The sequence below is a fragment of the Selaginella moellendorffii genome, unplaced genomic scaffold (assembly GCF_000143415.4).
Source record: "Selaginella moellendorffii unplaced genomic scaffold, v1.0 SELMOscaffold_112, whole genome shotgun sequence".
Taxonomy (NCBI): Eukaryota; Viridiplantae; Streptophyta; class Lycopodiopsida; order Selaginellales; family Selaginellaceae; genus Selaginella; species Selaginella moellendorffii.
In genome coordinates, this window is record NW_003314373.1 from 407,319 (window position 1) to 432,274 (window position 24,956).

The following is a 24,956-nucleotide window of genomic DNA, read 5'->3' on the forward strand; positions in this document are numbered from 1 at the left end:
TCTATGTCCTAGTGCCTCTGGTTCACATACTTGGTTTGTCTTTATTGAGCCCGTTTTAAGGAATCCCTCACTAGATTCCAAATATTGGGTCTTTCTGCTGTGAATGCCTCCACTGCGGGTAACTCTCTATGATACTCGGCCATGTCGAGTTCCACATGACCTTCAATAGCTCACCCATTGATGACTTCCCATAGACTCACCCCGATACTTGAGTGTGGTGAGTTGTTATAGCACATTTCCCCAAGTCCCAAATGACTTATCCAATCAGTCTAGTCTTCGGAGATATAACATCGTAAATAATCCTCTAGCTGCCTATTCACCCTTTCCATTTGTCCATCTGTCAAGAAGTGTTAGTGCCATCCAACTTGACTTAATACCTAATACCTATCTGTGGGTGATAGGCTGTGTTGAATTTCAACTTGGTGCGATACTATTTCAGGAGAGTTCTTCAGAACCTATTGGTGAAGATCTTATCTCAATCTGAGATGATCTCCTCTGGTCTTCCCCACACTCGAACCACTTGTTCGAAGAACAGTTTCGCTACACCTTCCGCATCCACTTCCATTGTGGTGGGTATGAAATGTGCCATCTTAAAAAATTGGTCCACCACCACGAATATCGCATCAAACCCCTCACTTGGGGGAAGTCCCGTGATGAAGTCCATCGTAAGGCATTTCCACGGACGATCTGGAATTGGGATGCTTTATAACAAGCCCCCACTAACCTTAGTCACGACTTTGACCTACTGACATGTTGGACATGTCTTACATAGTCTTGGACGTCCTTAGCTATATCTGGCCAGTGATACTTCCTCTTAAGTAGGCCCATATGTCAAATCCCACCATGTCCAACACAGTAAAACCATGTCTACTTTCCATGTCCCTACTTCGACTCTTGCTTGTCGAAGTATCTCATTGGTGCTTTGACTACCTTGAACAAATTCTATCGTCCTTGGTTCACCCAACTGCTGCACCGTTAGTCCAGCTTGCCAAACTATGTCTGCAGCCACAAAATTATCCGAAGCACCCATGTTAATAAGGATCTTAACAAAGCTACCTCCGAACTTCCTTTGGAGGGTTAGTAGATGTTGCGAATGATTCTCTACCAAAGTTACTCGTGTAATGAGTAACTTTGAGTTAGGGACTGGATCACGTACCTTAGTTTAGATTTCACCCGACTTAATGGCCATATTGGCTCTGGCCTTCTTCGGGTAGGGACATTCTCTCGAGAAGTGTCCCGCTTTGCCGCAGTTGTAGCATACGTTGTTTCTCATGCTGCTAGTAGACTTGAACTTTTATCCATGGGTTTATCTCTTTTTGGTTGACTCCCCCAAATACTTGCTCGCTGGCCACCAAATCTGCCTTTTCGGAACCCCAAGGACTCATTCTTAAAGAAACTCTTCTTAAATTTCCCTTTGTTGTATGTTCCCCTTGGTTTGGCCCCTTTGCTAAACATGGACCCCGACCCCGTCATGTTCCCCTTTCACAGGTTATCATTGAAATGCACATTGATAGGCACATCCAACGCTTCCTTGTAATTGGTCGGGTTCAAATGCATCACCCCGCCACGAGCCCAGGTTTGCAAGCCTGATACGAAGACATAGAATACATCCATATCACCCATATCCGTGACAAGTATCCCCTTTGCCATAAACAAATTCACATACTCTTGAATGGTTCCAGTCTGCAGCCTACTCAGTTCATCCCTTAGGTGCAGAGTAGCATTTGGAGGAACGTAAGTTGCACGGATTCTCGCCTTCATCATTTCCCAAGTGGCCACCGGTCCTTTGTTAGCCTTTGTCATTCTCCACCAAGACTTGGCATTATCTGCCAAGTATGGTTTTGCACATGGGACCTTCTCCGAGCTCGGTAACCGCAACGCTCGGAAGTAGTCCTCCATATTGTAAAACCAATCCTCCACCACCTTATAGATGTTCACTCCCTTGAATATCGGTGGGGGCTTTGGTTTGTACTTGGGAACAGCCTGAGGGACTGATTCCACTTCGGTCTGTTCGACCTTGTTTGGTTCTGCCTCAGTCCCTACCGAAGGGTCTGCACCTTCTGCGCTGCCAGCATCCGCAGTCTTTCGCTTTTTCTTCCGCTTCTCGTCACGCTTTAGTTTGCGTACGAGAGTCTCCAGCAGGGCATTGGTCTATGCCAACTGTCCTTCTAGAACATCCAATCAAGCATTGGACGACCGAACCTCGCCACCGGACTCTTGTTTAGAAGTTTCTTCACTAGAGTCCTCCTCATGCAAGGATTCCTCATCCATAGCATCTTGTTCGACCGGAGGCTCCAGCTCTAGAGGAGGTTCCATCTCCGCCTTGGTTCGTTTCTGCCCTGCCTTTGCCATCTCCCAGCAATCCGCCTCTATCCTTCGCTAGAACTAAGGAAAAGGCTCCAATACCAAATTGTAAGCTACAAATTTTTCCTTTCCAATTTGCCAACTTACCTCGTCTATCCGTCTAACACTGCCTTGGCTTTTGCTAAGTTCCCTCGCCGAGGTTCCCGCCTATGGTACCAATTCCTACTTGGTCCTACTTGGTTTCAGCTACTCACTGCACGAGCAACGAAGTGTTAACCATCCATCCACGGATTCCCAAATCTCTCCCAATCCCCCTCCCCGGGTTAGACTGGACTTAAGGTTTAGCTACACTCCCCGCAAGCACAAGCAGCCAAACACACCAATCTTCCAGGTTCCTAACATCCTTTAGTACCACAAAACTTGATCATGGGACCCTCTAAATCCCAAGTCTTGGGTGCAACACTTGCTTCGGGATGCTGGGGCGAAACATCATGGCCTAACGGCTTGGTATAGGTACCTTTACCCCCCCACATCCATCCCGAAGGGAAGACCCAAGCCCCTAGGAAGGGCGAAGACCAATGAGCCACAAGGTACTCAAGTGAGGCACCATTTCACATGAGCCGGGAACACCGCAATCGGTTTCCCTTTCGGGAGTGGGAGCTGCTCTTGAGCACTTCCTTGGATGGCCCCTCCGGCACCAACCAAATCGATGCTCACTCCCACCCAAGGCCCCTCAGTCCCAGTCCCAACCTCAAGTCAATTTGGAAGCCCTACTGAAGAGTTCCTTCAAAATTGGTTCCTGGACCTCACTATCCCTACTATACTTTTGGAACCCCCTGCAGCCCCCCCCCCCCCCCCGGGAGACGCACGCTTTGGGCTGTCACCCCTTGACCCGTATTAGTACTTGGACTCAGTCTTGGGCTCGATCTTGGACTTGATCTCAGACCCGACTTCAGATTCGGTCTTGGACTCGACTTCGGACTTGACTTTGGACTCGATCTCGGACCCGATTCTCGGATCTCGGACTTTGTCTCGAACTCGGTCTTCGAGTCAGCCTCGGACTCTATTCTTAGAGTCGATCTTGGACTCGGTCTCAGACTTGGTCCCATCCGATGAACTCTTTGTCATTTTGGTCATGCTTTCGGGGATCCTTTAGCTTACAACACCTCGAGGAGTTGGTTCCTTACAACCTTTACCTGAGGTTATCCAAAGGGAAGAGGAATACAAAGTTGAGGCCACCCTCAATGTGTGCAAGAGCAAGTGACAAGGACACGAGGTGAGAGAGTTCCATATGAAGTGGAAAGGATTTCCACATTGTGAAGCAACATGGGAACCGGAGGAGAATCTAGCGAATGCGTGAGATCTAATGGAGGAATTTCTGCAAGGCAGAACACTATATATTTATGCAAAGTTCAATTAAAAGTATCAATTTGTGAAGTTGAGCAATTGCATATGTTGGGACCCGAAGGCACGCCGAAGGTAAGCTAATTAGCATGGGTTAGCTAGGTTGACCAGGCATAGAAAACTACCCCTAACTCCCCGTGGGGATGTCAAATCCATAAACATATTCTATGGAGGTTGGGTTCAAGTCCCAACCCTCTAGTAAAACAAGGTTGGGTTCAAGTCTCAACCCCATACTAAAGCATGGTGAGGGAAGGGGTGTAGGGACACCTATACTCTGTTGTCATGGGCTCTTGGCCGGGGAGGTTAACTTATGCACACTGCTAAGTGGGGGGATGCCCTCGGAGACATGGTCAACAAGTCGTAGGATTAAAAAGAGGTGTTTGATATGGGTATTGAACTTCTTTTATAGGGGGTGGAGTTGTAAAAAACCGACTCCCCGAGGTGTTGAAGGCTAAAGGATCCCCGAAGGCACGATAAAAATGATAAAGAGTTCATCGAATGAGACTGAGTCCGAGACCGACTCTAAGACCGAGTTTGAGACTAAGTTCGAGATCAAGTCCGCGACCGACTCCGAGACCGAGTGCGAGATTGAGTCCGAGACCGAGTTTGAGACCGAGTCCGAGATCCGATATTGGGTCTGAGACTGAGTCCGAGATCGAGTCCGAGACTGAGTCCGAGACCAAGTCCAAAGTCAAGTCCAAAGTCGAGTCCGAAATCGAGTCCGAGACCGAGTCTGATTACTAATACAGGTCATGGGGTGAAAGCCCAAAGCGTGTGTCTCCCAGGGGGGGGGGGCTGCAGGGGGTTCCAAAAGTATAGTAGGGATAATGAGGTTTAGGAACCAATCTTGAAGAAACTCTCCAGTGGTGCTTCCAAACTGACTTGAGGTTGAGACTGGGGCTAAGGGGCCTTGGGTGGGAGTGAGTATGGACTCGGGTGGTGCTGGAGGGGCCACCCAAGGAAGTGCTCAAGAGCAGCTCCCACTCTCGGAAGGGAAACTACGGTGCTCCCGGCTCATGTAAAGTGGTGCCCCATTTGAGTACCTTGCAGCTCATTGGTCTTCACCCTACCTAAGGGCTTGGGCCTTCCCTTTGGGATGGAAGTGGGGGGGTAGAGGTACCCATACCGGGCCGTTAGGCCACGGTGTTTCGCCCCAGTATCCCGAAGTAAGTGTTGCACTCAAGGCTTGGGATTTAAAGGGTCCCATGATCAAATTTTGTTGTACCAAGGGATGTTAAGAACCTGGAGGCTTGGTGTGCTTGGCTGCTTGTGCTTGCAGGGAGTGTAGCCGAACCTTAAGTCCAGTCTAACCCAGGGAGGGGGATTGGGAGAGATTTGGGAATCCGTGAATGGGTGGCTAACACTCCATTGCTCGTGCAGTGAGTAGCTGAAACCAAGTAAGACCAAGTAGGAGCTGGTACAATAGGTGAGGAACATTTGCAAGGGAACTTAGCTAAAGCCAAGGCAGTGTTGGTCGGATAGACGAGGTAAGCTGGCAAATTGAAAAGGAAAAATTTGTGACTTATAGAAATGTGTGTTTAGATCCAAGGATACAATGTATCTTGGGTACCATATTTCTCATAAAGGTTTGCAAGTTAATCCTGACAAACTTGAGCTCTTCCTTCTTTACTCTTTTCTCATGTTTTTGAAGAGTTTGTCATTCCAGCATCTATAGATTTTTTGGATGAGGATTCCATACTGTTGGTGATTGTTGTACTTAATGTTCAATGTCAACAAAGTGTGAAGCAAGATTTACCTTTTCTTGACGAGGTTCGTGAAGCTCAAAAGATTGAGCCATGGATTCGAAGGATTCGTGATGGGTTTGAGAATCCTACATCATTTGCAAATGACTTGCCATTTCAACATTTACATTCTCAATATCACCTTGAGAGCAGTCTTCTTTATTTTATGAAAACGGATCCTAATGATCATTTATGGCTGGTGGTGCCTTTGATCTTTATTCCATACTTTCTCCACTCCTACCATGATTCTCCTATTCTAGGCAGGTATATGGGACATTGTCATATGACTAAGAAGCTGCGTAGGTCTTTCTATTGGATAGGATGTGATGTTATCTAGTATGTGCGTAGCTATGTTTGGTGCCAAGCTTGTAATACTCCCTCTCGTATTGTGGAAGGACAGTTAAAGTCAATTGTAATTCCCATTCATTTGAGTTGATAGCATTTGATCTAATAGGGCCTTTTTCACGATCGACTATTGATAATAAGTATGTCATTATTGCTTTTGACTACTTAACTCATTAGGTGGAAGTCGGTGCTCTTGCTAGTGCATTTGCAATTGCTATTGGATACTTCCTCCTTAATCAAGTGGTGTTTCAGCATTTCTTTCTAGAACGAATTCTTTTGGATAATGATCCTACATTTACGGCTGAGGCATTTCACATTTTGATGTTTTGGTTAGGGATATGCCACACTTTCACAAGTGCTTATCATACACAATTAAATGGTTTGGTGGAATAGCTCGAACCTTCAAAGGGATGGTTGCAAAGTATATGAACTTTCAATATTTAGATTAAAATGATTATTTACTGTTTCTTTAGTATGCATATGTCATAGGGGTGTAGAGTTTTATTGGTGCTTCACCATATAAACTTTTATATGGTCATGATCTAATACTACCAATGGAGTTGAGTTTACCTTTGCGATTGCCACGAGCTATTAATGCTAAATATTAGGATTAGTATTTGACGAGCATTCTCCCACTTGTCTGAGCAAAGTCTACCAAACACTTGGGCTATGTACAAGTGGGACAACAACAGCGCTACAACTCCCATCATCATCCACTTGCCAAATACAAAGTGGATGATTTAGTGTTACTCCGTTTTCCTAATCTTACAGTATATGGTTTGTCTAAGGGGCTGTTTGCTCAGTGGAAGGGAATGTATCAAGTGTTATGGCAAGTTAGACTGCAAGCTTATGAGGTTCAACATAATGTCCAATAGGCTGATCCTCCAAAAATTATACATATACAACAGCTGAAACACTTCATACAAAGAGATCAAGAAAACTAGTGCCACCTATAAATCCATCAATGCTTTCTCCTGATGCTCCTCTAGATCTTGGTTTGTCCATTGTCTTTTATTATTCTGAGAGGAGGGGATGATGTGAGGTTCAAGTGTACAATACCGTATATTAATATTAGTGTAGTGGGATTTTGATAGTCATCAGATTGGTTTCAATCCAAACCACTCGTTTTTACATATAAGCTAGGGTTTTTGGGCTAATTTATATGCATATTTATATATTATCTTCCCATATTCCATAAACTCACATTATATTATTTCAAGTTCATTGCTCATGTACATGGTTTTAAAGAAATTATCTCTCTCTCTTTTGTTTCTCCGATTTTGAAAGAAAAACTTGATTTTGAACTCTCTTTTTTGTGTTGCTCAAATGAAACAATGATGGTCTGGAAAAACAATCATAGATATGTTTGCCGACGTATTTAGGCAAAAGCTGTATGAGTACTATGTGAGTTTTTCCTTGGAAAGAAAAGATCAAACTAGCCATTTTTCTTGTAGGTTGATGCTGTTTGATCAGGCTGGATTTTGGTAGAGGATAGAAAATGTGATAGCGAATATAGAGATCAAATGATACAAAAACTAATCCACTTCATTCACAAGTGCTTCACATCACTTCTAAAGTCCTTTCATTGATCTCTAGTCTTTTTGATAGCCAAACATGAGCCACTGGTTCTAGCTGAGGGTATTGTAAATCTCCACAAGAGACACGAAGTTCTCACAATATCCAAGGCAGCATCTATACTAGTGAGTGCCAAAAACTTCTATTGCTTGCAAGGAAGAAAACTTGGAGCAATTGTACTTTAGGTCCATACTTAACCAGTATTGCAAGAACACTGTGCTTGGCATTTATTCTATAAGTTAGCTCTTTTAATGCATTTTTTCTTTTAACTCTTTTATCTTCTATCAGCAGTTCAAGCTTTCCTTGCTATTTAAATTTTGCTGTCTCTGTGTGATGCTTGAAGATCAAGAATGGTAGAGTTTTCAAAGTATATATTGTTAAAGTTATTGGCATGTTTCCAGAAGAAGAGGTTAAAAACCACTCTTGATCACTCTCTTGTCTCTCTTTACTCCCATGATAGTAGGAGGTTGGTAATACTAGTTATTTTTGTTTGTCTTTGCCTAAGTTTGTTAAGAAACTGGTTAGCACGTGTGCATTTAAACCGGAAAGGCATTAAGGAAGGAAATCCTAAATTGTCATTAAATCAAATATACTTGACATAGTGATTAGAAACTCATTTTGTTAATTTACACATAAGATTTTTCTTAAGTGAATGCTACATTTCATTATGATGCATGGGAAGGGAGCAGCATTATAAAGGTAAACATCATGTTTGTAGGGAGTTTTTTATTGCAGCTCTCAAGTTTTCCAAGTTTACAAAGAACAGGATAGCAAAGGAAAAGAAGCTTGTACAAGGTTTATGCATCTGGAGTGTCCAGCATCATTGAATACAAACCTCTAACAGGAAGAACTCACCAGGCAAGCAAAGTAAGGCTTACTATCAGTGAACTCGAGGTTGACCAATATAAAACAATTGTCACTGACAAAAACTGTGCTTGGAAACCAAGATCAAGATTGCATTTGTAAAGTATGAGTAGCTTTATTTTATGAAAGCATGGAGCTGGCTCTTAGGGTATGTCAATCCATATTTCTTTTTATCATTGCCACAAGAAAATGTTAGAATTGAAAGAGACTAGCTCATGATCCAGTCACTTATTTGGTTTAATTAAATATAAATGAAAAATGAAAACCTAGCTGTTAATTAAAACTAAAACTAAAATATACAACATATGGTAAAATCAAACCATATTAAAATACTACATCAGTGCACCTCTTGGTCCATATACCAAGAGGTGCATATAATACCATTGACTGAGCTAATTTATTTGTTAAAATAAATTCCTTCATCTATTTAAGATCTTATTTAAGCATAGATAGGCAAGTGTTGAAGTGGACTTCAAACACAATAAATTTAAATTCTAATGATATTGTTGTGATTGAGCTAAATGCACATTGGGAACTTATCCTGATCACCAACTCCTAGCATGTAGAAGATCTCTCTTGATTGAGGTGTTACTAGACAGATTGGATAACTTGATGTACGTTGCCTGAGTCATTAACTTCCTTGGGCAACCTAAATCTAATGATAAGCAACTTTACTGTGTTAGTTGCATTTTCCTGCTTCAAGGGTAATGCCTCAACCTCAACCCACTTTGTGACATAATCAGTAGCAATTATGGTATACTTGTTCTCTTTGCTACTAGGAACAAATCTAACTTTTGCCACTTTTCTGGCACTTTTATATAGTTTTATCCATCTCGAAGGAGTCGATACGTTGACGGATCCAAGTTTATAATTGCCATCGCTCATCCCAGTCAGGAGGTAAGGACCGTAGTATATTGCGTAGAGCGATGAGTACTTTGAGCGCTCATCTAGATCATGATAGGACTTCGCTTTGGAGCTTCCAGGGGCGAGAGGAAGCATGTAGATCATAACTCCAGGCTCTTTTCCTCGTTGAATTGTGAGAACTCCATTGATTAACGCTCTCTCGTAGAAATCAGCGTAATGCATTTGCTTTGTCCAGCGGAAGAGATTTCGTGCCACCTAAAGCAGCAAACAGCATGTAAGGATAAAAGTAAAAAAGAGAAAAGACTTCCTATAGAAACCTTGAGCATGTTGTCAGTTGTACAAGATTCCTCGTTTTCGGTTCCCAGAGTATCTCCAAGTCTATTTGGATCGGACCTGAATTATAACCAGGCCCAGATCTCAGATTGAGCTTACTTGATAAATCCTTACCAGAATTCGCCGGAAGACGTCCCCCCCGTAGCATATGTATGGGACAGAAAAAAAGAAGGCAAGAAACGATTCTTTCCTCGATGATCTTAAGTTTCCACCTGCAGGGCATTATCTCAGTGCGAGTGCAATGACTTGGGCCTCCACTCACAACCTCACCATCTACGAAAACATGAACGCTGTCGTAGCGGCTTTGGCCGAGTGCCAGGCAAAGATTGGAACTGGATACTTGTCTGCTTTTCCAACCAGCTTGTTTGATCGTTTCGAAGCTCTGGAGTCTGTTTGGGCACCATACTACACAATTCACAAGGTATAGAGCTTTCTTGTGTTTTTTTTTTCTTGAACTTCCAACGTAGTCCTGTTTTTTTCTTTCCCTTGAAAGATTATGGCAGGACTTTTGGATCAGTATACGTATGCCGCGAACAGTTTTGCATTCGAGATGCTGTTAGGCATGACTGATTACTTTGGGAGCCGCGTTGAGAGGGTCATTGAGAAGTATAGCATCGAGAGACACTGGCAATCACTAAACGAGGAGACTGGCGGGATGAACGATGTCTTGTATCGTGTCTATCAAATTACGGTAAGCTCTTCACAGCTTGGCTTGGTTGATCCTGACGAAAAAACCATTCTCAGGGAGATGCGAAACACTTAAAGTTGACACTTGTTTGATAAACCATGTTTCCTAGGATTGTTGGCTGTTCGGGTAATTCTTCTGTTTTCTTCTGTTTTCTTTCTTACATTTTAAGTAGTCGAGATTGGTTTGCTGCGCAATTGCCTGCCACGAATCCGGCAAAAGCCTCACGTCGTGCAGTGAAACAGCCCCAAGCAAGGAATTGTTTCGCTGCTGCTGGAGGACTCTCCTCCTGGAGAATTCTAGCGAACCTGTGGCGGTGGTGGTGTTCCAGCTGCTGGCGGTGGACGTGAGCTCCAGGCCGGAATCGAATGCGGCGAGGAGCTGAGCCCGCAAGGTGTGTGAAACCCCAGTGTTGGTGCACATCTTTCCATGGCCAAGCGGGCAGAGGAGTGGCAGCAAAGTGAGTACCAGGAGCGAGAAAGGGATCATCGTTCGCCTTCTAGACTTCCTGGAAAAGAAACAAGAAGATCATGGAAAGATCAAGCTTAAGAACAAGCAAGGATGTAAATAAAAGATTCTAAAAAGAGAAAAATAAGGAGAGAAACCCCTTGTCTGGTTTCGATGATGCTGCATTATCCTCTAGCGCAATGATACTCCATTCCTTGGAATGCAAGGAAAGCTACCATCACAAACCATCTCCACTCTTGATGCAATCTTAAACTTTGCTGCTTTAGAAAGCTTCTCAAGAAATTGCATGATCATTCGAGCCCAAGACCTCCTTTTTGCATGGATGATTGCCTCAGGCTTATCGATTCTTGCAAGACACTTTCTTTTGCTCGGCAGATTCGAGCTCGTCTTGACTGTGCCGGCACTGTGTTTATCTCCAACAAGCTCATTGAGATGTTTGGCAGGTGTGGTGGAGTGCAAGATGCCGAGAGCGTCTTCTATGCGATGGACAAGAGGGACCCCTTCTCGTGGGATGCAATGCTCCTGGCGTATACGAAAAACTCTTGCCTCACCCAAGCAAGGGTTTTCTTTTTTGATCTAATGCCGGAACAGAGCCTCATTGCCTGGACTGCAATACTCGTGGCACATACCCAAAAAGGGCATCTTGTTGAAGCAAAATGGCTGTTTGAAAGTATGCCTTTTAAAGACATAGTAGCATGGAATGCCATGATAAGTGGGCTTGCTCAACACGGACACTTAAGCAGCGCTGAGATACTCTTTGGCCAAATGCCGCAAGTTAATCTGGTCACATGGAATGCCATGCTTACGGCATATGCCGCAAACGGGCATCTTGAAAACGCATACCACCTTTTTAATCAAATGCCGGAAAAAAATTTGGTGACTTGGAATGCTTTGCTTTCGGCTTTGGCACAAGCTCGACACATTACTGGCCTGCAAATTGTGTTCAATCAAATGCCACTGTGGAATCTAGTGTCTTGGACTTCGGTGCTGACCGCATATTCAATTGACCGGCATTTTGAAAAGGCTGAGCTGACTTTTAAGGCCATGCCCGTATGGGATTTGGTTGCCTTCAATGCCCGGCTGACAGCCTCTTCTCAAAACGACTCTTATGGGAAAACAAAGAGAATGTTTGAGAAGATGCCAGAGCGTAACTTTGTCTCTTGGAATGCAATGCTTTCAACGGCTATTGCAAGCCGCAATCTTGATTCCGTAAATTCATTGTATAATAACATGCCTCAGCATAGCTTTTATACTTGGAATATTGTTTTGGCTGCATACACACACTATGGCCTTATGGAAAAAGCAAAGGATATGTTTGAGACGATGCCGGAGGAGGATCTTATTTCTTGCAACACTATGCTTTCTGGATATGCCCAAAACCGGAATCTAGAGCTTGCCAAATTCATGTTTGATAGAATGCCACAAAGGGACCTATTTTCCTGGACTGCTCTTCTCTCTGGTTTCTCACAAAATGGCTTTATTCAGGAGGCTACTAGTGTGTTCTACCAAATGCCAAAGAAGGACTTTGTTGCATGGAGCGCCTTTCTTTCAGCACATGCCCAAAACGGGCACCTTTTATACTGTAAGTTGCTATTTGAGAGAGCCCCAGAGCAAGATTTAGTGTGGAGTGCAATGCTGTCTGCATATGCCCATAATGGTCACTCTAAAGAGGCCATTGATCTTTTTGATGCCATGAAACTCATGTCTATACCCAATGACATATGTTTTTTATCTGCTCTTCTCGCTTGTAGCCATGTTGGAAAAACCCACACAGGTCACCACTGGTTTTTGTCGATGCAAGCTGACTTTAACGTCAAACCCAACCAGCGGCACTTTTGTTGTATGGTTGATCTTTTGGGACGTGCTAGCTATTTGGTTGATGCAGAGGATTTAATTACTAATATGCCCTTCGAGCCGGATATTTTAGAGTGGACGTGTTTTCTTGGAGCTTGCAAGAGTCACAGCCATGTTACATTTGGAACTAATGCAGCAAAGAATGTGTTCGACCTTTGTCCTAGGGGTGAAGCTCCTCAAGCTTATCCTTTGCTTGCAAATTTAATTGGTCAAAATCTGGATTTTTAGTAACTCTTTTGTTTTAAAGAGATGTTATATGATAATTTATTTTAGACATGTCAATGAGAACATAACTTGTCACTACCTAATGCCCACCAAACATTGTTAGGACGTTTTTCAGAGTATATAACTACATTACAATCATTTTGAATAGTAAAAAATAAAGTGCAACCAAGGAATTTACAAAATTGATTAATTTCCCATACTGTTTTCTCTATTAGATTTAAAATAAGATTACCATTGTTTTGAAATTTCAACATACAATTATAACCATATTGTGTTGTACTTGATTCCCAAATTTTATTTCTTTCAAAGTACAAAACAAGGTTGCAATGTGATTCAAGAATAAAAACAACTTTACCATTTGGAGAAATTAAAAATTGATCTGTATAAAGTGTTGAAGGATTACTTATAGAATTGACTTCTAAATAACAATTAGAATTATAATAAAATTTTCTTTTTAATAGAGATATACTTTCGTTTTTAGATATATGTAAATCTGTAATTTGAACCGTAATTGCAAGACTTCCATCATATAATATGACATAGCCAACTTTGTTTTTCCTTTTTATAAAACAGTTACTGAAAATAAATTTTAGAGCTTGCTCAAAATCATGTTGTTTTTCTTCAAAGCTTACAATTTTTAAGCTTAATGTAAGTGTAAAATTTATGTTATTATAGGAAAATTTATATATTTTATTTTCTATATTATTTCTTAAAAGTATATAGCTATAGGTAATGTTTAAGAAGTTAGAGTAGTCTTGAGGTGAAGGCATATTATGATGAGTAGAATTAATAACACATTGTTGAATAGATCTATTAGATACATATGCTTGGCATTCATAAAAACTTAGAAAAATAACAAATAATATCAATATTGCCATTTTTATCTCTATAATATAAATATAATTGTATTATATATAAAAGTATATCCATTTTAAAAGTAATATTACACTTTTGGTTTAATGCACCAAACAAAATTTTATTGTCTCCAATATAATATGTACAATTGCACATATCCTAAGAATATACTCATCTGACTGATGTAGAGAAAAATGTTCACTCCCACTCTTCTGGGAAATTGTATGGATACAAACATTGATTATATAATTATATAAGAGAGAGAGAGAGAGAGATTGTATTAGGTTAATTGGGTTATATAGTCTTGTTTCAATAGTATATAAATGAATGAATGGACATTAGATTTTGGAGCATTAATACATATATTTTGTTGCATGGACAAGTATAAATATGGATAGAAATGAATGCCTTCGTGTAATTGGCAACACTGCAAATTTATCTAGAGGAAGGAGAATTCATGCTCAAATCCAACAACTTATCTACCCCACAGATACATATATACTAAATAAGCTGGTTGAAATGTATGGAAAATGTGGGAGCCTAAAGCATGCTAGACAAGTATTTGATAACATTTGTGTGAAAGACTCATTCTCATGGGATTTCATGCTCATTGCCTACACAAGAAATGGGGATATTGCAAACGCCAAAAAATTCATTGACCAGGAAATGCCTTATAGGACGAAAGTTTCTTCTACGGCAATGCTAGACAGATATGCCCAAATGGGTGAAATACACCACGCGAAGTTGATCTTTGATACTATGCCAGAACCTGACATGATCTCATATTCTACAATGTTAGTAGGTTACGTACAGGCTGGATATTTTAAGCAGTCTAGGGAAATGTTTCAAGAGATGCCATTGTGGAACCTTATAGCTTGCACGGCAATGGTGACAGCATATACCCAATGTGGGCATCTAGCAGGATCAGTACAAGTATTTGAGAACATGCCAGAGTGGGACTTAGTTGCTTGGAACGCAATGCTGGGAGCATACTCAAGCCACTCACTCATCGTAGATGCAAAGAAGTTCTTTTCATTAATGGGCGAGCATGACTTAGTATCCTGGAACACGATGCTAGCCGCATATTCCAGAACCGGGAATCTCGAAGATGCTAAGCTCACGTTTGATAAGATGCCGGAGCACAACCTCGTCACCTGGAACACTATGCTAACTGGATATGCCCACCACGGGCATATCGAGCAAGCGAGAAACCTGTTCAGGGAAATGCCTGCGCGGGATTTAATGTCCTGGAATGCGTTTCTAGCTTCGTGCTGCAAGGCGGAGCGCTTAAAAGAGGTGGAGCTTCTATTTCGTGAGATGCCAGAGCGCGATCTCGTGTCGTACAACATACTTCTCACATTGTATTGTCGCAGTAAGAACTATGGTGCTGCAAAAGAACTGTTTTCCCAGATCGCTGTGGTCAACGTAATATCATGCAATGTTTTCCTTGCTTACCTTGCTCAGGATCCAGACGTTGAACCGATCAGAGATTTTTTTGCCAAGATGCCACAGAAAGATCTTGTGTCGTGGACTGCACTGCTGGCTGCCTATGCCCAATCCGGGCATGTAGATTTCGCACGATATATCTTTGATACGATGCCAGAGAGGGATACCACGTCGTGGAACGCGATGGTGGCGTCGTACACGCGTGGCGGTCATCTGGAAGCCGCAAGGGCACTGTTTCTCGAAACTCCGCTCAAAGATCTGATCACCTGGAACACAATCCTGTCAGCCTATGCCCAAGCTGGTCATGTCACAGAAGCGATGCGTACCTTCAATGAAATGCCAGAGCGAGACGTAGTCTCTTGGAACACCATCATGTCTGCCTATTTCCAAAGCGGTCGTGTCCTTCTTGCAAGACGAACGTTTGACGCCATGCCCAGCAAGGATTCGATTTCCTGGAGCACCATGCTGGCTGGGTACTCCCACGCTGGGCATGCCAAAGACGCGCAGGACCTCTTCATGGGCATGAGCGCTCTGGACGCGGCCAGTGACGTCTGCTTTGTGCTGCTTCTCATCTCGTGTTGTCATGACGGGGAGCTGGAGACTGGCAAGTCGTGTTTCATCTCCATGGTGATGGACTTTGGAATTCGACCAACGAAGCAGCACTACTGTTGCATGGTCCGGCTGTTTGGACGTGCCGGCTACGTGAAGGAGGCAGAGGAGCTTGTCGCGGCCATGCCTTACGTGCCAGACGTGGTGGAGTGGGCGTCACTGCTCAGCACCTGCAATTCAAACGATCAGCACGTTGGAAGCACCGCGGCAATGCGTGTCATGGAGATTGACTCCAGTGTTGCAATTACTTACGTATTGCTTGCCAACGCTTGTGCTGCTCCTCTGTCGCAGAGAGTACAGCCGAAGCAAGAAAATGATTCCTCCCGGTTGACTGTGACGTGAAAGATCCTCCGGTGAGTACTTTCATTTTAACAACGGCTGCTTAGCTCTTACCTGGGCCAGGTTCCGCACGAACTCGACTTTACTTGGCTGCTGATACAATATACTTGTTTACTGTAGAAAAAAGGGGGACGTCCGGCGAGTCCTTTTCCTAATGCTTTGTTTCGAAGAGATTGGTTCAGGCTCTGGCTGGCTGGCTGGCTGCATGAATGCGCGTATCAGAAAGTCCAATCAGAAAATAACAACAGTTCCCATGCCTTTGTTCAGACGCAAGATAAAGATTAGAAATAAAAGAAGAAGAGAACAACTCATACTCACAGTCGAATGAATTCCCGTCTCGCCTGGGCTTCTTCGCTGTCTTTGGCTGCCCACCTAACAACAGTCACAGTCGGATCAGTAAAGCGTTTAGAGAAAGAAGCGGCCGTGAATGCGAAGGACTCGTGAAACACCGTAGATGTAAATGCAAAGAAAACTTGGCAGAAGCAAGTAAAGCCAGTCAGTGCCACGCCAAAGTCTGCCTGCCTTGTATGGTAGATAGATAGAACGACAGATGAGTAGATAAGACGCCAGGGAGCATCGCCAGAGCCTTTCAGTGCGCAGCTGCACAAGGAGCAGGAGAGCCCCTCTTCAACTCATCATCACCATCATGTCCACAGGAATAAAGAAAGACTGCCGCAAGGATATGCTGGAAGCAAAAGAGAAAAGAAAACACATTAAAACAAAACCAGAGAAGGAAAGCCAAAGCAGCAAAGAATACCTCTCTCTGCTGCAGCGAGCACGTTGGCTGATTGATTGAAGCAAGAAGAGAGAATGCCGTTCCAAACACAAAGCCATGATGCCTCCAGTGGCATCGCTGCTCAGTACAGGCATGGGCTTGGCGTATAGTGGCAGCCAGCCAGGATTCAGGAAGACGAGGCTCCTTGTGAAATATAAAAATTGCGAAAAGCAACAAGAACACACGAGTGAGTGGTGATTTAGCAAGAAAAAGATGCAGCACCAGAGAGCACGGACTTGTTGAGTGACGACTGCGAACATTTAATCGCCTCCAAAGTGAAAGAGATTGTGAGTTGAGAGGTACCTCTCCAACTCGGCCCGGATTGAAAACTAACATGTCTTGTATTTCATTAAAACCAATGACTGCTGCAAGTCACAGAGGAGCGAGTCTTTATCCTGCAACGAAGGAATGTAAGTGAGTAAATGGAGCTTGCCTTTCCGAAATTATTAAGTATAGAGCCCAGACCTGAGAACACTTGGAAGATACTCAAGTTATCCACAAAACAATTCCCCAAAAGTTCTTCCTGGATCATCAGCAACTCATCAAATAATCAGTAACGTCTGCAAAAGCAACTGCCTCGAACCTGTGCTTCCAATACCAAGCAAGCATCCAGGCTTGCTTACTCAAATGCCTTCTACCGGGAAAGCGAAGAGACAGGTAAAGAAACGAAAAAACCAGCTGCTTCCGTATACAAAAGAGTTCGAGCACTTACTACAGATAAAGCAAAGCTTTCAGGTCGCAGCAGCCAGCCCACCATGCTCTCCGTCTCTAACACCCTTTCTTTTTACACTTGGGCTGCCTGCGCTTGTAATGTAGCTCTCTAAGTCACCAGGCAAACTTCTCGAGCCAAGAAGTTATTTCATTTGCCTGCAAAAAAATTGTTTCTCGCCTGCTACTGGTGCTTCCTCCTTATTCCCTCCACTAAGTCATGCACCTCGGGCTATAAAATATAGTGCTGCACCGCATCTTCGAGCTTTTGTTGGCTAGGACCCAGCATCTCGGTTACTTTAAGCCCGTTCTTGTACAGCTTGAAAGTTGGGACGGTACCTACACCCTCAGTCTTGGCCAGAAATGGGTGGTCCTCGATATCAACCTGCAGCGAATTAGATGCTAAGAAAAGCAAACCAAAAAAAAAAGAGGAGCGACTACCTTGACAAAGTTGACAGAAGGATATCTTTTTGACAATAAATTGATAAACGGCGTGATCTGCTTGCACCGCTCGCTCCATCTGGTTATGAAATGAACGACAGCTAGACCTGAAAGCACAGCACAAGCTTAGAGTGGGTTTCTCACCGCCATGCAGCACTTGGCTGTGTAATACCTGGAGATGTGATGGCTTCCTTGAATTGGTCGGGGCTATAGACCTCCTCGACTCCGCCTCCTCCAAAACTGACTTTGTAAACTTCTTCTCCTCTTGCTTTCTTCTGAGCGATCTGCACTTCGAACAGTGCCCTGGCAACTTCCACGTCCCCAGGAAGCTTACTTTTCAGAACCATGTAGTCTTCGAGTGCACTGTCCCATCGCTCAAGCTGCATCATATTAAACGACAGGCCTATCAATCAGCAAGTAATAGAGATTGAAGTACCTGGGTGTAACACTGTGCACGTCGGAGAAGAGCCTTTGTGTAACTGGGCTGTACGTTGAGGGCAGCGTTACAGTCCTCAATAGCCTTCTCCCAAAGCCGGAGCTTCGACCTGCATGCTGCTCTGTTGCAGTATAGGATGGCATTTTCTGGATCGAGCTCCAATCCCTCGCCGTAAGCGGTTGAAGCTTCGAGGAATTTGCCAGCCTTGAAAAGGTCATTGCCGGTTGCTCTTGCCTTCACTAACCTACGGACTTTCTTGTCGAATCCAGAAACTTCCGCATTGAACGGTTCGTTCGCGCTAGCTTTCTCTGCTGCTTGAAGCGCTTCTTCAAACCTGTAACTTGAATCAGATATTGAAAATAAGCATTTGAAACATTACCGTCCTTGAGCCAGGTCTATCTTCGCTTGAGCGATGAAGTACACGCGTTCGTCCACTACATGCTTTTGTTTCAAATTCCGCTGGGCGCACAAAATGGCCCTATCAGCTTCGTTCACCTTACAAAGGTTTAGTAGAGCTTCTGCCTTGAGAGCGTATGCCTGCATTTGAAGAAAAACCTTGAGTATATACCTACACCGGGAACTACGTACCTGGACCGAGGAATCCGCACCCGCAACGACAGCCGCATCACTCTCTCTTATAACCATTTGCCAATCTCTCAGCCTTCTCGCGTCGTGACACTTGGCTAGATGAAGAGCAACACTTTCCAATCGCTGCAAGTCCCCGCCTTCATTTCCTTGCAAATGTCTTTTCGCCTCGTCTGTCCATCCTAGTCTGGAACAAGACACCAACCATAAGATGATGCAGCAAGAAGTTGGAAAACTGGACTGTACCTGAGAAACAGTGTTCCTAGCCGCAAGTGTGCACGAGAATAGCTTGGATCAAGGACGATGGCTTGTTGGCATTCCTGTACAGCCTCAACCAAGCGTCCCAGTGCTGCCAAAACGGCTGCTCTGTTGCTGTGGTAAGGCGCTTGACCAGGTGACAAAGATATCGCTCGATCGTACAGAGACAAGGCCTCCAGGAAGTGGCCTTTCTTATACTGGTCGTTTCCGATGTTCTTAACTTCTTCTGCGTCCTTGCTGGTGAGAGCCTTCTTCAGCAACATACTTTCGCCCATGAGGAACACATTTCCAGTTCCATAAGACTCAGCCGTGACCTTTTTACCGTTTGGTTTTTGAGGATCATTGCTACTAGCGGGTGCACCACCTTTACTTACGCTGCCGTAAGACGGTGCCGTCGACTCCTGCGCCACGGAGGTCTTCTCACCGCCAGGGACACCGCCTCTGGCAAAGCTACCGCCAGAAACAAACCCGCAATTCATCCCTTCACTTTGAACTTTTGCTGCTGCTCCGGTTGGCTTGATCGATGGAGGCGTAGCTTTCTCAGCAGCAGGAACCTGAGGCTTAGAGGCTGAAAGGTTTGAGCGGAAAAGGTTGCCTCCCCTCGCGCCACTGTTGAACACTCCCCAGTTTCCATCACTCACGTTTCTGGAATGTCGAATGGATGGAACCTCCTTGTTCAACGTTCGAGGAGGACTCCCGGTATAACTCCTTGCCTTGCCGCCACCTTCCGTCAACTCTCCTCGTTTTGGAGTTACTCTCACAACTCCATCCTGCTTCCTGTCAGGAAACGAAGAGTTCGTCGCGAAGCCGGCCTTGCTGTCTTGAACGTCAGACACTTTGGTTGGTTCCTTCGATCTCGCTCTCGTTGGACTGGTGAAATATAATCTGCTGTGTCCCTCCTCCGGGAAGATCATACTAAAGCTTCCTTCGCTGAGATTACGAGTCCTTGGAGCCGGTCGAAAGTTAGCTGGGCTGCTAGGCCAGCTTTGGTGAGACGATGCTGCGGCTTTAGAAATCCTCGTCCTCGTACCACCAAGAGTTCCTCCACTGCCATTGGCCACCACACCGCCAATTAGCTTCGAAGGTTGGCTTGTCGATGGAGCCTCTCCCACTTCCGAAGTGATTTCTCCCGAGCTGTGTCTACTGGATGGCTTGGGAGCTGCGGCCGCACCGTCTACATCGGATCTGTAACTCCCGATCTCGGTCTTGGAATCGGCCTTCTTGGTGGGCGCTGTAAGCTCCCCAGACAGTTTCCTCATCACAGGTGGCTTTGGAATCTCGTCGCTCGGCAATCCCAGCTTGACAGTGGCATCTGCGATGCGATCGGCCTCTGGAGGATTCGCCGCCTCCAGAGTGGTGCTCGTGGAAACGGTCTCAAGCGATGCTCGGCTGGTTTGATTGTGCTTCTGCTGCTTGAAAAACATTGGCACGATCATCTCCGCGCTGTTAGCCGCCGATGCCGCCGCGTACTTGGAGTAGCTTCTAAATGGCTTGAGATGGTCGCCACCATAGCCAGAGCAATACAGCCTCCCGCCATGCATGTCGAAAGTGCCGATGGGCTTGCTTTCCGCATAGCACTGCGCCATATCCACGACTCAGTGGATGGTTGATAGAAATTTACCTCGAAATTTCAGACGATCTTCTGCGTTGCTTCCCAAACCAATGCTGGAAAGAAAATCGCAATGCTGCGAATCAGGGGATTGCGATCAAGCCCGGCTTCACTGGAAATGTGTCAGATCTACGCACATCTGGTACCATAAACGAGCGAGAGAATGCAGGGGATGTGCCGCCGCCTGCATTCACGAAGGACGCCTCCTCGTCCTCCAGCGCTGCTAGGGTAGTGAAGCAATGCCTCACAGTCATCCCCCGCTGGAGCTGGAGTGGCCGTCAAGCGAGCTTGAGCGCCCGAAATATCGATTAGCCGGGTCGATCTAGCACAGCGAGCGCGACCTAGGCGATTCCTAGCGCCAATGCAGATCCACACGCCGCGGATCAAAGAATTTCGAGCAGCGCGGCACCGGCGCCTCCGTAAATCGATCGATCGATCGAAGCCTCCAATGCTGCTATATCTACCGCTACTAGAATGCGCCAGTGCGCCAATGCAAGAACTCTAAGCTACCTACACACGCACAAATAGGCCATCGCTAAAAGCCGCCCCAAAGAGCCCTCGGCAACGCCAGCCGTCGGATCCGCCGCGAGGCCCCGGATCCGTAATGCCGCGCCGTGGTGGCGAGACATGGGCCGTCGGATCCGCGACTCGCACCACGTGGCCGTTGCACTAACCGCTAGATATGCGCAGCCGTGTGAAAGCGCCACCACGTGCTCCGCCCTCCGATTCCACCATCCGACGGCCACCAAGAGGGCAGCTGGCCATGTTTGCCAGCGCTGCGTGAGCTGCCTCTACGGGCAGTAGGCTTTGCTTGATCAATCAATGGTACGGGATTATGGGCGATGGGAATATCCCCTCCCTCCAAAACAATTGCGTGTGCGAAAGATCCAGCTATGTGTTAGGTATCCACGAGCCACGTCATTCGCATGCAATCTCCCGTCGATTCCACAGAATATGCCCCGTGAAAGGGCAAAAGAAAAATTTCCCGCTACCACGAGATCAATGTGGTGGAGGTCAGGGCTTTTGTTTTCATGGACTTCTTGCGAGGCGTTTTCGCTTTTCCATCGTCTTGTTCATATTTTCCATGTTTTCAAAGACTGGGTTTTAGGTCTTGGAAAGGCTGGCAAGACATGGCGTATAACCGGCGCGCCCGCCCGCCGCCGCGAAAGCAGGGAAATTAAAAAAAGGAGGGAGGTCGAAGAAATCTATCAATCAATCAATCACTAGTAAAGCCCTTGGCAGTGCGAGAAGTGGACATCACATGCCAAATGCAAGTCTGGACTTACAACAACAACAACACATAGACACACCCACACAATGTCATAGTTGTAGAAACAATATAGTATTTCTACACCCGCAACTACATACCCTGTATATGGAGTGTGATGAGGAAACGCCAGGCAATCTTTTCGTCCCAGGGCCAGCCGTGAATTATCAAACAGCCAGCCGAGCTTCTTCTAGAAAGCCGAAAGATTTGGATGCAAATCTTGGCCGCCAAGCTAAACCTTGTTGATTTTGCAATGTATCGAAGCCTCCTCAGGGGATTTGTTTACGAAAGCCGAAAGAGTGGGCGGAGATTGTGATTGATCGCGAGCTCTTGTTAACGTTGATCGTGGATCACTTCCAAGGACGACAAAATCTACGAATGATAAGACTTGGTATAAGCTTCTCGTCCAATGATTGGAGGGGTGTGTATGGAATATGCTGTCCAAGATCCTTGGCCACCATTAAAGTATAACGCATTCAATCTCTTGTGCTGGTTGCTCCAACCAAATTGCTTTGGCTTGGCGTGCTCGCGATTAAATCGCGCCCATGAGCGACAATGTTTCCATATCGCGCCATTCAATTCCCACAAAGGCTGTGGAAGAATTGTCCAGACCTAGCATCTCCCCGCAAGAAAGTTGGTGGAACAACGAAAGGGAGCTCGCAAATTTGGTGGTGGCACTCACTCACATTGATTCGACAACGAAAAAAACGTACTATAGACGTGGCGTGGCTTGAATGTGAGAAAAAACGTGCGGACGTGGGCACGACGTGTCATTCGTGCCGCCACGTCACTGTGACACGTGTTAGGGCGGCATCTTCTCTTTCCTTTTGCCTGGCAAGTGTTTGCTGGAAGAAATGCAAGCTTTTGGATGGCTGGCATGTGAGGGTTTGCTGGCCTTGGAAGTGACAGAAAGGGTTTTAAGTTCGTTAACGTGGTCTTGTTGAAGGGATCTCTCTGCCCTGGAATACTTTTAATTCGCCCCATGTTGTAAAGCTCTCCCTCGCGTGATTGATTTGATCGCATCTATCCGACCAGTGAATTTGGACAGTCAACTCGAGCCAAGTGTTGGGATCGAGAGGGAAATGAAACATCAATCAAGTCGGGCTCGAGACGATCGAGCACGTCTTCCTGGATCGATATCCCCCTACTTAATTAGTGATTTGCGATCACATGGAGTGGATGGAGAACGATTGATCGATCAATCAATCAATCGCTGGAGATCTTGACTAATGCAGCCTTTGTGATAGTGATCTTATAGAAGATCATGCAAGGGTCCGGGGGTGTAACAAAATCGCTACAGAGTTTCAAATTAGAGATGCCCGACTCGAAACTAAACTCCAAATCTTTCAACAGTGCCACCTTGTCTCGTGACAATAAACTTCTGGACGACCATTTCCAAGAACTCCGTTTTTTACTTGGCTATGGAGGGCTTGCTTCAAATCGGGACGGCAGCAATTTTTCTATCATGGATTGCCTGGAGTTTGTTCTTCGCGCCAAGAACAAGGATCTACCGAGGTAATTTGCCTCCCTCGCCAGGATTTGCTCTCCCGATAATCGGCCACCTTCACTTACTTGGCAAATTGCCACACGTCTCCTTCATCGAACTGGCCGAGCGCTATGGCCCGTGTCTAATGCTCAAGCTTGGATCATATCCATGCCTGCTTATCTCGTCGCCCGAGTTTGCTCGAGAGGCTCTCAAGGTGAACGACATCGCCTTCTCATCGCGGCCCAGCTTGGCGGCCTCCAGGATCCTGGGAGACAACGCGGCGGGGATTCTATGGGCTCCCTACGGCCAGCAGTGGAGAAACTTGCGCAAGCTTTGCTCGCTGGAGCTCCTGACCTCGAGACGAATCGAGGAATCGCGGCCGGTGCGAGCGGCCGAGGTTGCGGCAGCGATGGCGAGAGCAAAGGAGATTTCCAAGGCGGGGATTTGCGTGAACTTGACGAGCTTGCTCGCGGATCTCACTTTCGATATCATGCGAGTGTGTGTCACGGGATCGTCGGAGAGCTCCCGATCCTCGGCCGGGGTTTACAAGCGAGCGATGAAAGAATCCTTCGTTGCTGGCGGGGAAGTTCACGTCGGGGACTACGTACCCTGGCTCTGGTGGCTGGATCTCGCAAAGGTGGCGCGCATGAAAAGAGTTCACGGCGAGATAGACGATATCATCCAGAAAGAGATCGACGAACACCGCGGCAATAGCAGTGGCAGTGACGATTTCATCACTGCCACCCTTCGAAACGACGAGATTTGCCGCACGGATCGCGATCGCAAGGGACTCATCAGTGTAAGAATCTCTTGATCCCTTTGTTGTTGTTTCGATCGATCGTCCACTTGAACCAGGATGTGATAGGAGGCGGCACTGACACCAGCGCTTTGACGGTGGAGTGGGCGATGGCGGAGCTCATCAACAATCCTCGATCGCTGGAGCGAGCACAAGACGAGCTCCTCCAAACTTTCGGCAAAAATTCGCTCGTGGAGGAAGATCGACTGGAGGAGCTCGAGTTTCTAACCGCGGTGGTGAAGGAAACACTGCGCTTGCATCCACCGGCGCCCATCCTCATCTACGAGACAACGCACGAGTGCCAACTCGAGCGCTACACCATTCCTCCAAAAACTCGCGTCTTCATCAACATCTATGGGATCGCCAGGAGCGAGGCGTCGTGGAGCGATCCCCTGGCTTTCAAACCCGAGAGATTCCTGGGCAGCGGCGCGATCGATGTCCGCGGCCGCGACTTTGAGGTGCTCCCGTTTGGATCCGGCCGGCGTGGATGCCCCGGGATTCAGCTGGGATTCACGATGGTGATGCTCGTCCTCGCGAACATGCTGCACGGATTCCACTGGAGCTTACCGCCAGGGCTATCGCGGCTGGATATGAGCGAGGAGAGCGGCCTCACGATTCCTCGCGCGATCCCTCTCGAGCTCCTGGCAGTGCCGCGCTTGGATGCGCGCTCCTATCCTGTTTGA

The 24,956-nt window shown here is 45.8% G+C and overlaps 5 protein-coding genes across 9 annotated transcripts; 4 read left to right on the plus strand and 1 right to left on the minus strand.

Annotated features, from left to right (window-relative positions):
• The first annotated feature begins 9,654 nt into the window (after positions 1 to 9,654).
• LOC9659453 lies at positions 9,655 to 10,211 on the plus strand. The gene is made up of 3 exons (XM_024664612.1): positions 9,655 to 9,852; positions 9,925 to 10,122; positions 10,176 to 10,211. Exons 1-3 carry the CDS (start codon positions 9,673 to 9,675, stop codon positions 10,209 to 10,211), a joined length of 414 nt encoding a protein of 137 aa, XP_024520380.1. The 5' UTR covers positions 9,655 to 9,672.
• Positions 10,212 to 10,902: 691 nt separating this feature from the next.
• LOC112342574 (pentatricopeptide repeat-containing protein At4g02750-like) lies at positions 10,903 to 12,666 on the plus strand. Its single transcript, XM_024664613.1, has one exon. The coding sequence runs from the start codon at positions 10,903 to 10,905 to the stop codon at positions 12,664 to 12,666; it is 1,764 nt and encodes a 587-aa protein (XP_024520381.1).
• Positions 12,667 to 14,037: 1,371 nt separating this feature from the next.
• On the plus strand, positions 14,038 to 15,915 carry LOC112342576 (pentatricopeptide repeat-containing protein At4g02750-like). The gene has a single exon (XM_024664614.1). The coding sequence runs from the start codon at positions 14,038 to 14,040 to the stop codon at positions 15,913 to 15,915; it is 1,878 nt and encodes a 625-aa protein (XP_024520382.1).
• Positions 14,803 to 21,279, minus strand: LOC112342553 (TPR repeat-containing thioredoxin TTL1-like). 5 transcript variants are annotated; one of them, XM_024664579.1, is made up of 11 exons: positions 19,104 to 21,279; positions 18,861 to 19,044; positions 18,652 to 18,809; positions 18,273 to 18,606; positions 18,009 to 18,216; positions 17,837 to 17,943; positions 17,153 to 17,780; positions 16,670 to 17,082; positions 15,826 to 16,597; positions 15,291 to 15,743; positions 14,803 to 15,230 (listed from the first exon to the last, which is right to left on the minus strand). In XM_024664579.1, exons 1-7 carry the CDS (start codon positions 20,699 to 20,701, stop codon positions 17,628 to 17,630), a joined length of 2,742 nt encoding a protein of 913 aa, XP_024520347.1. In that variant the 5' UTR covers positions 20,702 to 21,279; the 3' UTR covers positions 14,803 to 15,230; positions 15,291 to 15,743; positions 15,826 to 16,597; positions 16,670 to 17,082; positions 17,153 to 17,627. The 5 variants fall into 5 exon arrangements, with proteins under 5 accessions (XP_024520347.1, XP_024520349.1, XP_024520348.1 ...); XM_024664581.1 differs by having other exon boundaries at positions 15,826 to 16,113; positions 16,231 to 16,597; positions 16,670 to 17,780; XM_024664580.1 differs by having other exon boundaries at positions 15,826 to 15,904; positions 15,967 to 16,597; positions 16,670 to 17,780.
• A 2,133-nt stretch (positions 21,280 to 23,412) lies between these two features.
• LOC112342577 (cytochrome P450 71A1-like) lies at positions 23,413 to 24,956 on the plus strand. The gene is made up of 2 exons (XM_024664615.1): positions 23,413 to 24,276; positions 24,333 to 24,956. The coding sequence occupies exons 1-2, from the start codon at positions 23,413 to 23,415 to the stop codon at positions 24,954 to 24,956; spliced, it is 1,488 nt and encodes a 495-aa protein (XP_024520383.1).

Excerpts from the sequence above, each read along its gene's own strand:
- LOC112342553 (XM_024664579.1), bottom strand. The coding sequence starts at position 20,701 with ATGGCGCAGTGCTATGCGGAAAGCAAGCCCATCGGCACTTTCGACATG. Across the intron at positions 18,810-18,860 it reads GTGCGGATTCCTCGGTCCAG|GCATACGCTCTCAAGGCAGA; the intron begins GTACGTAGTTCC and ends CTTCAAATGCAG. Across the intron at positions 18,217-18,272 it reads GTGCACAGTGTTACACCCAG|CTTGAGCGATGGGACAGTGC; the intron begins GTACTTCAATCT and ends AATATGATGCAG.
- LOC112342576 (XM_024664614.1), top strand. The coding sequence starts at position 14,038 with ATGTATGGAAAATGTGGGAGCCTAAAGCATGCTAGACAAGTATTTGAT.
- LOC9659453 (XM_024664612.1), top strand. The coding sequence starts at position 9,673 with ATGACTTGGGCCTCCACTCACAACCTCACCATCTACGAAAACATGAAC. Across the intron at positions 9,853-9,924 it reads CATACTACACAATTCACAAG|ATTATGGCAGGACTTTTGGA; the intron begins GTATAGAGCTTT and ends TTCCCTTGAAAG. Across the intron at positions 10,123-10,175 it reads ATCGTGTCTATCAAATTACG|GGAGATGCGAAACACTTAAA; the intron begins GTAAGCTCTTCA and ends AACCATTCTCAG.
- LOC112342577 (XM_024664615.1), top strand. The coding sequence starts at position 23,413 with ATGGAGGGCTTGCTTCAAATCGGGACGGCAGCAATTTTTCTATCATGG. Across the intron at positions 24,277-24,332 it reads ATCGCAAGGGACTCATCAGT|GATGTGATAGGAGGCGGCAC; the intron begins GTAAGAATCTCT and ends CACTTGAACCAG.
- LOC112342574 (XM_024664613.1), top strand. The coding sequence starts at position 10,903 with ATGGATGATTGCCTCAGGCTTATCGATTCTTGCAAGACACTTTCTTTT.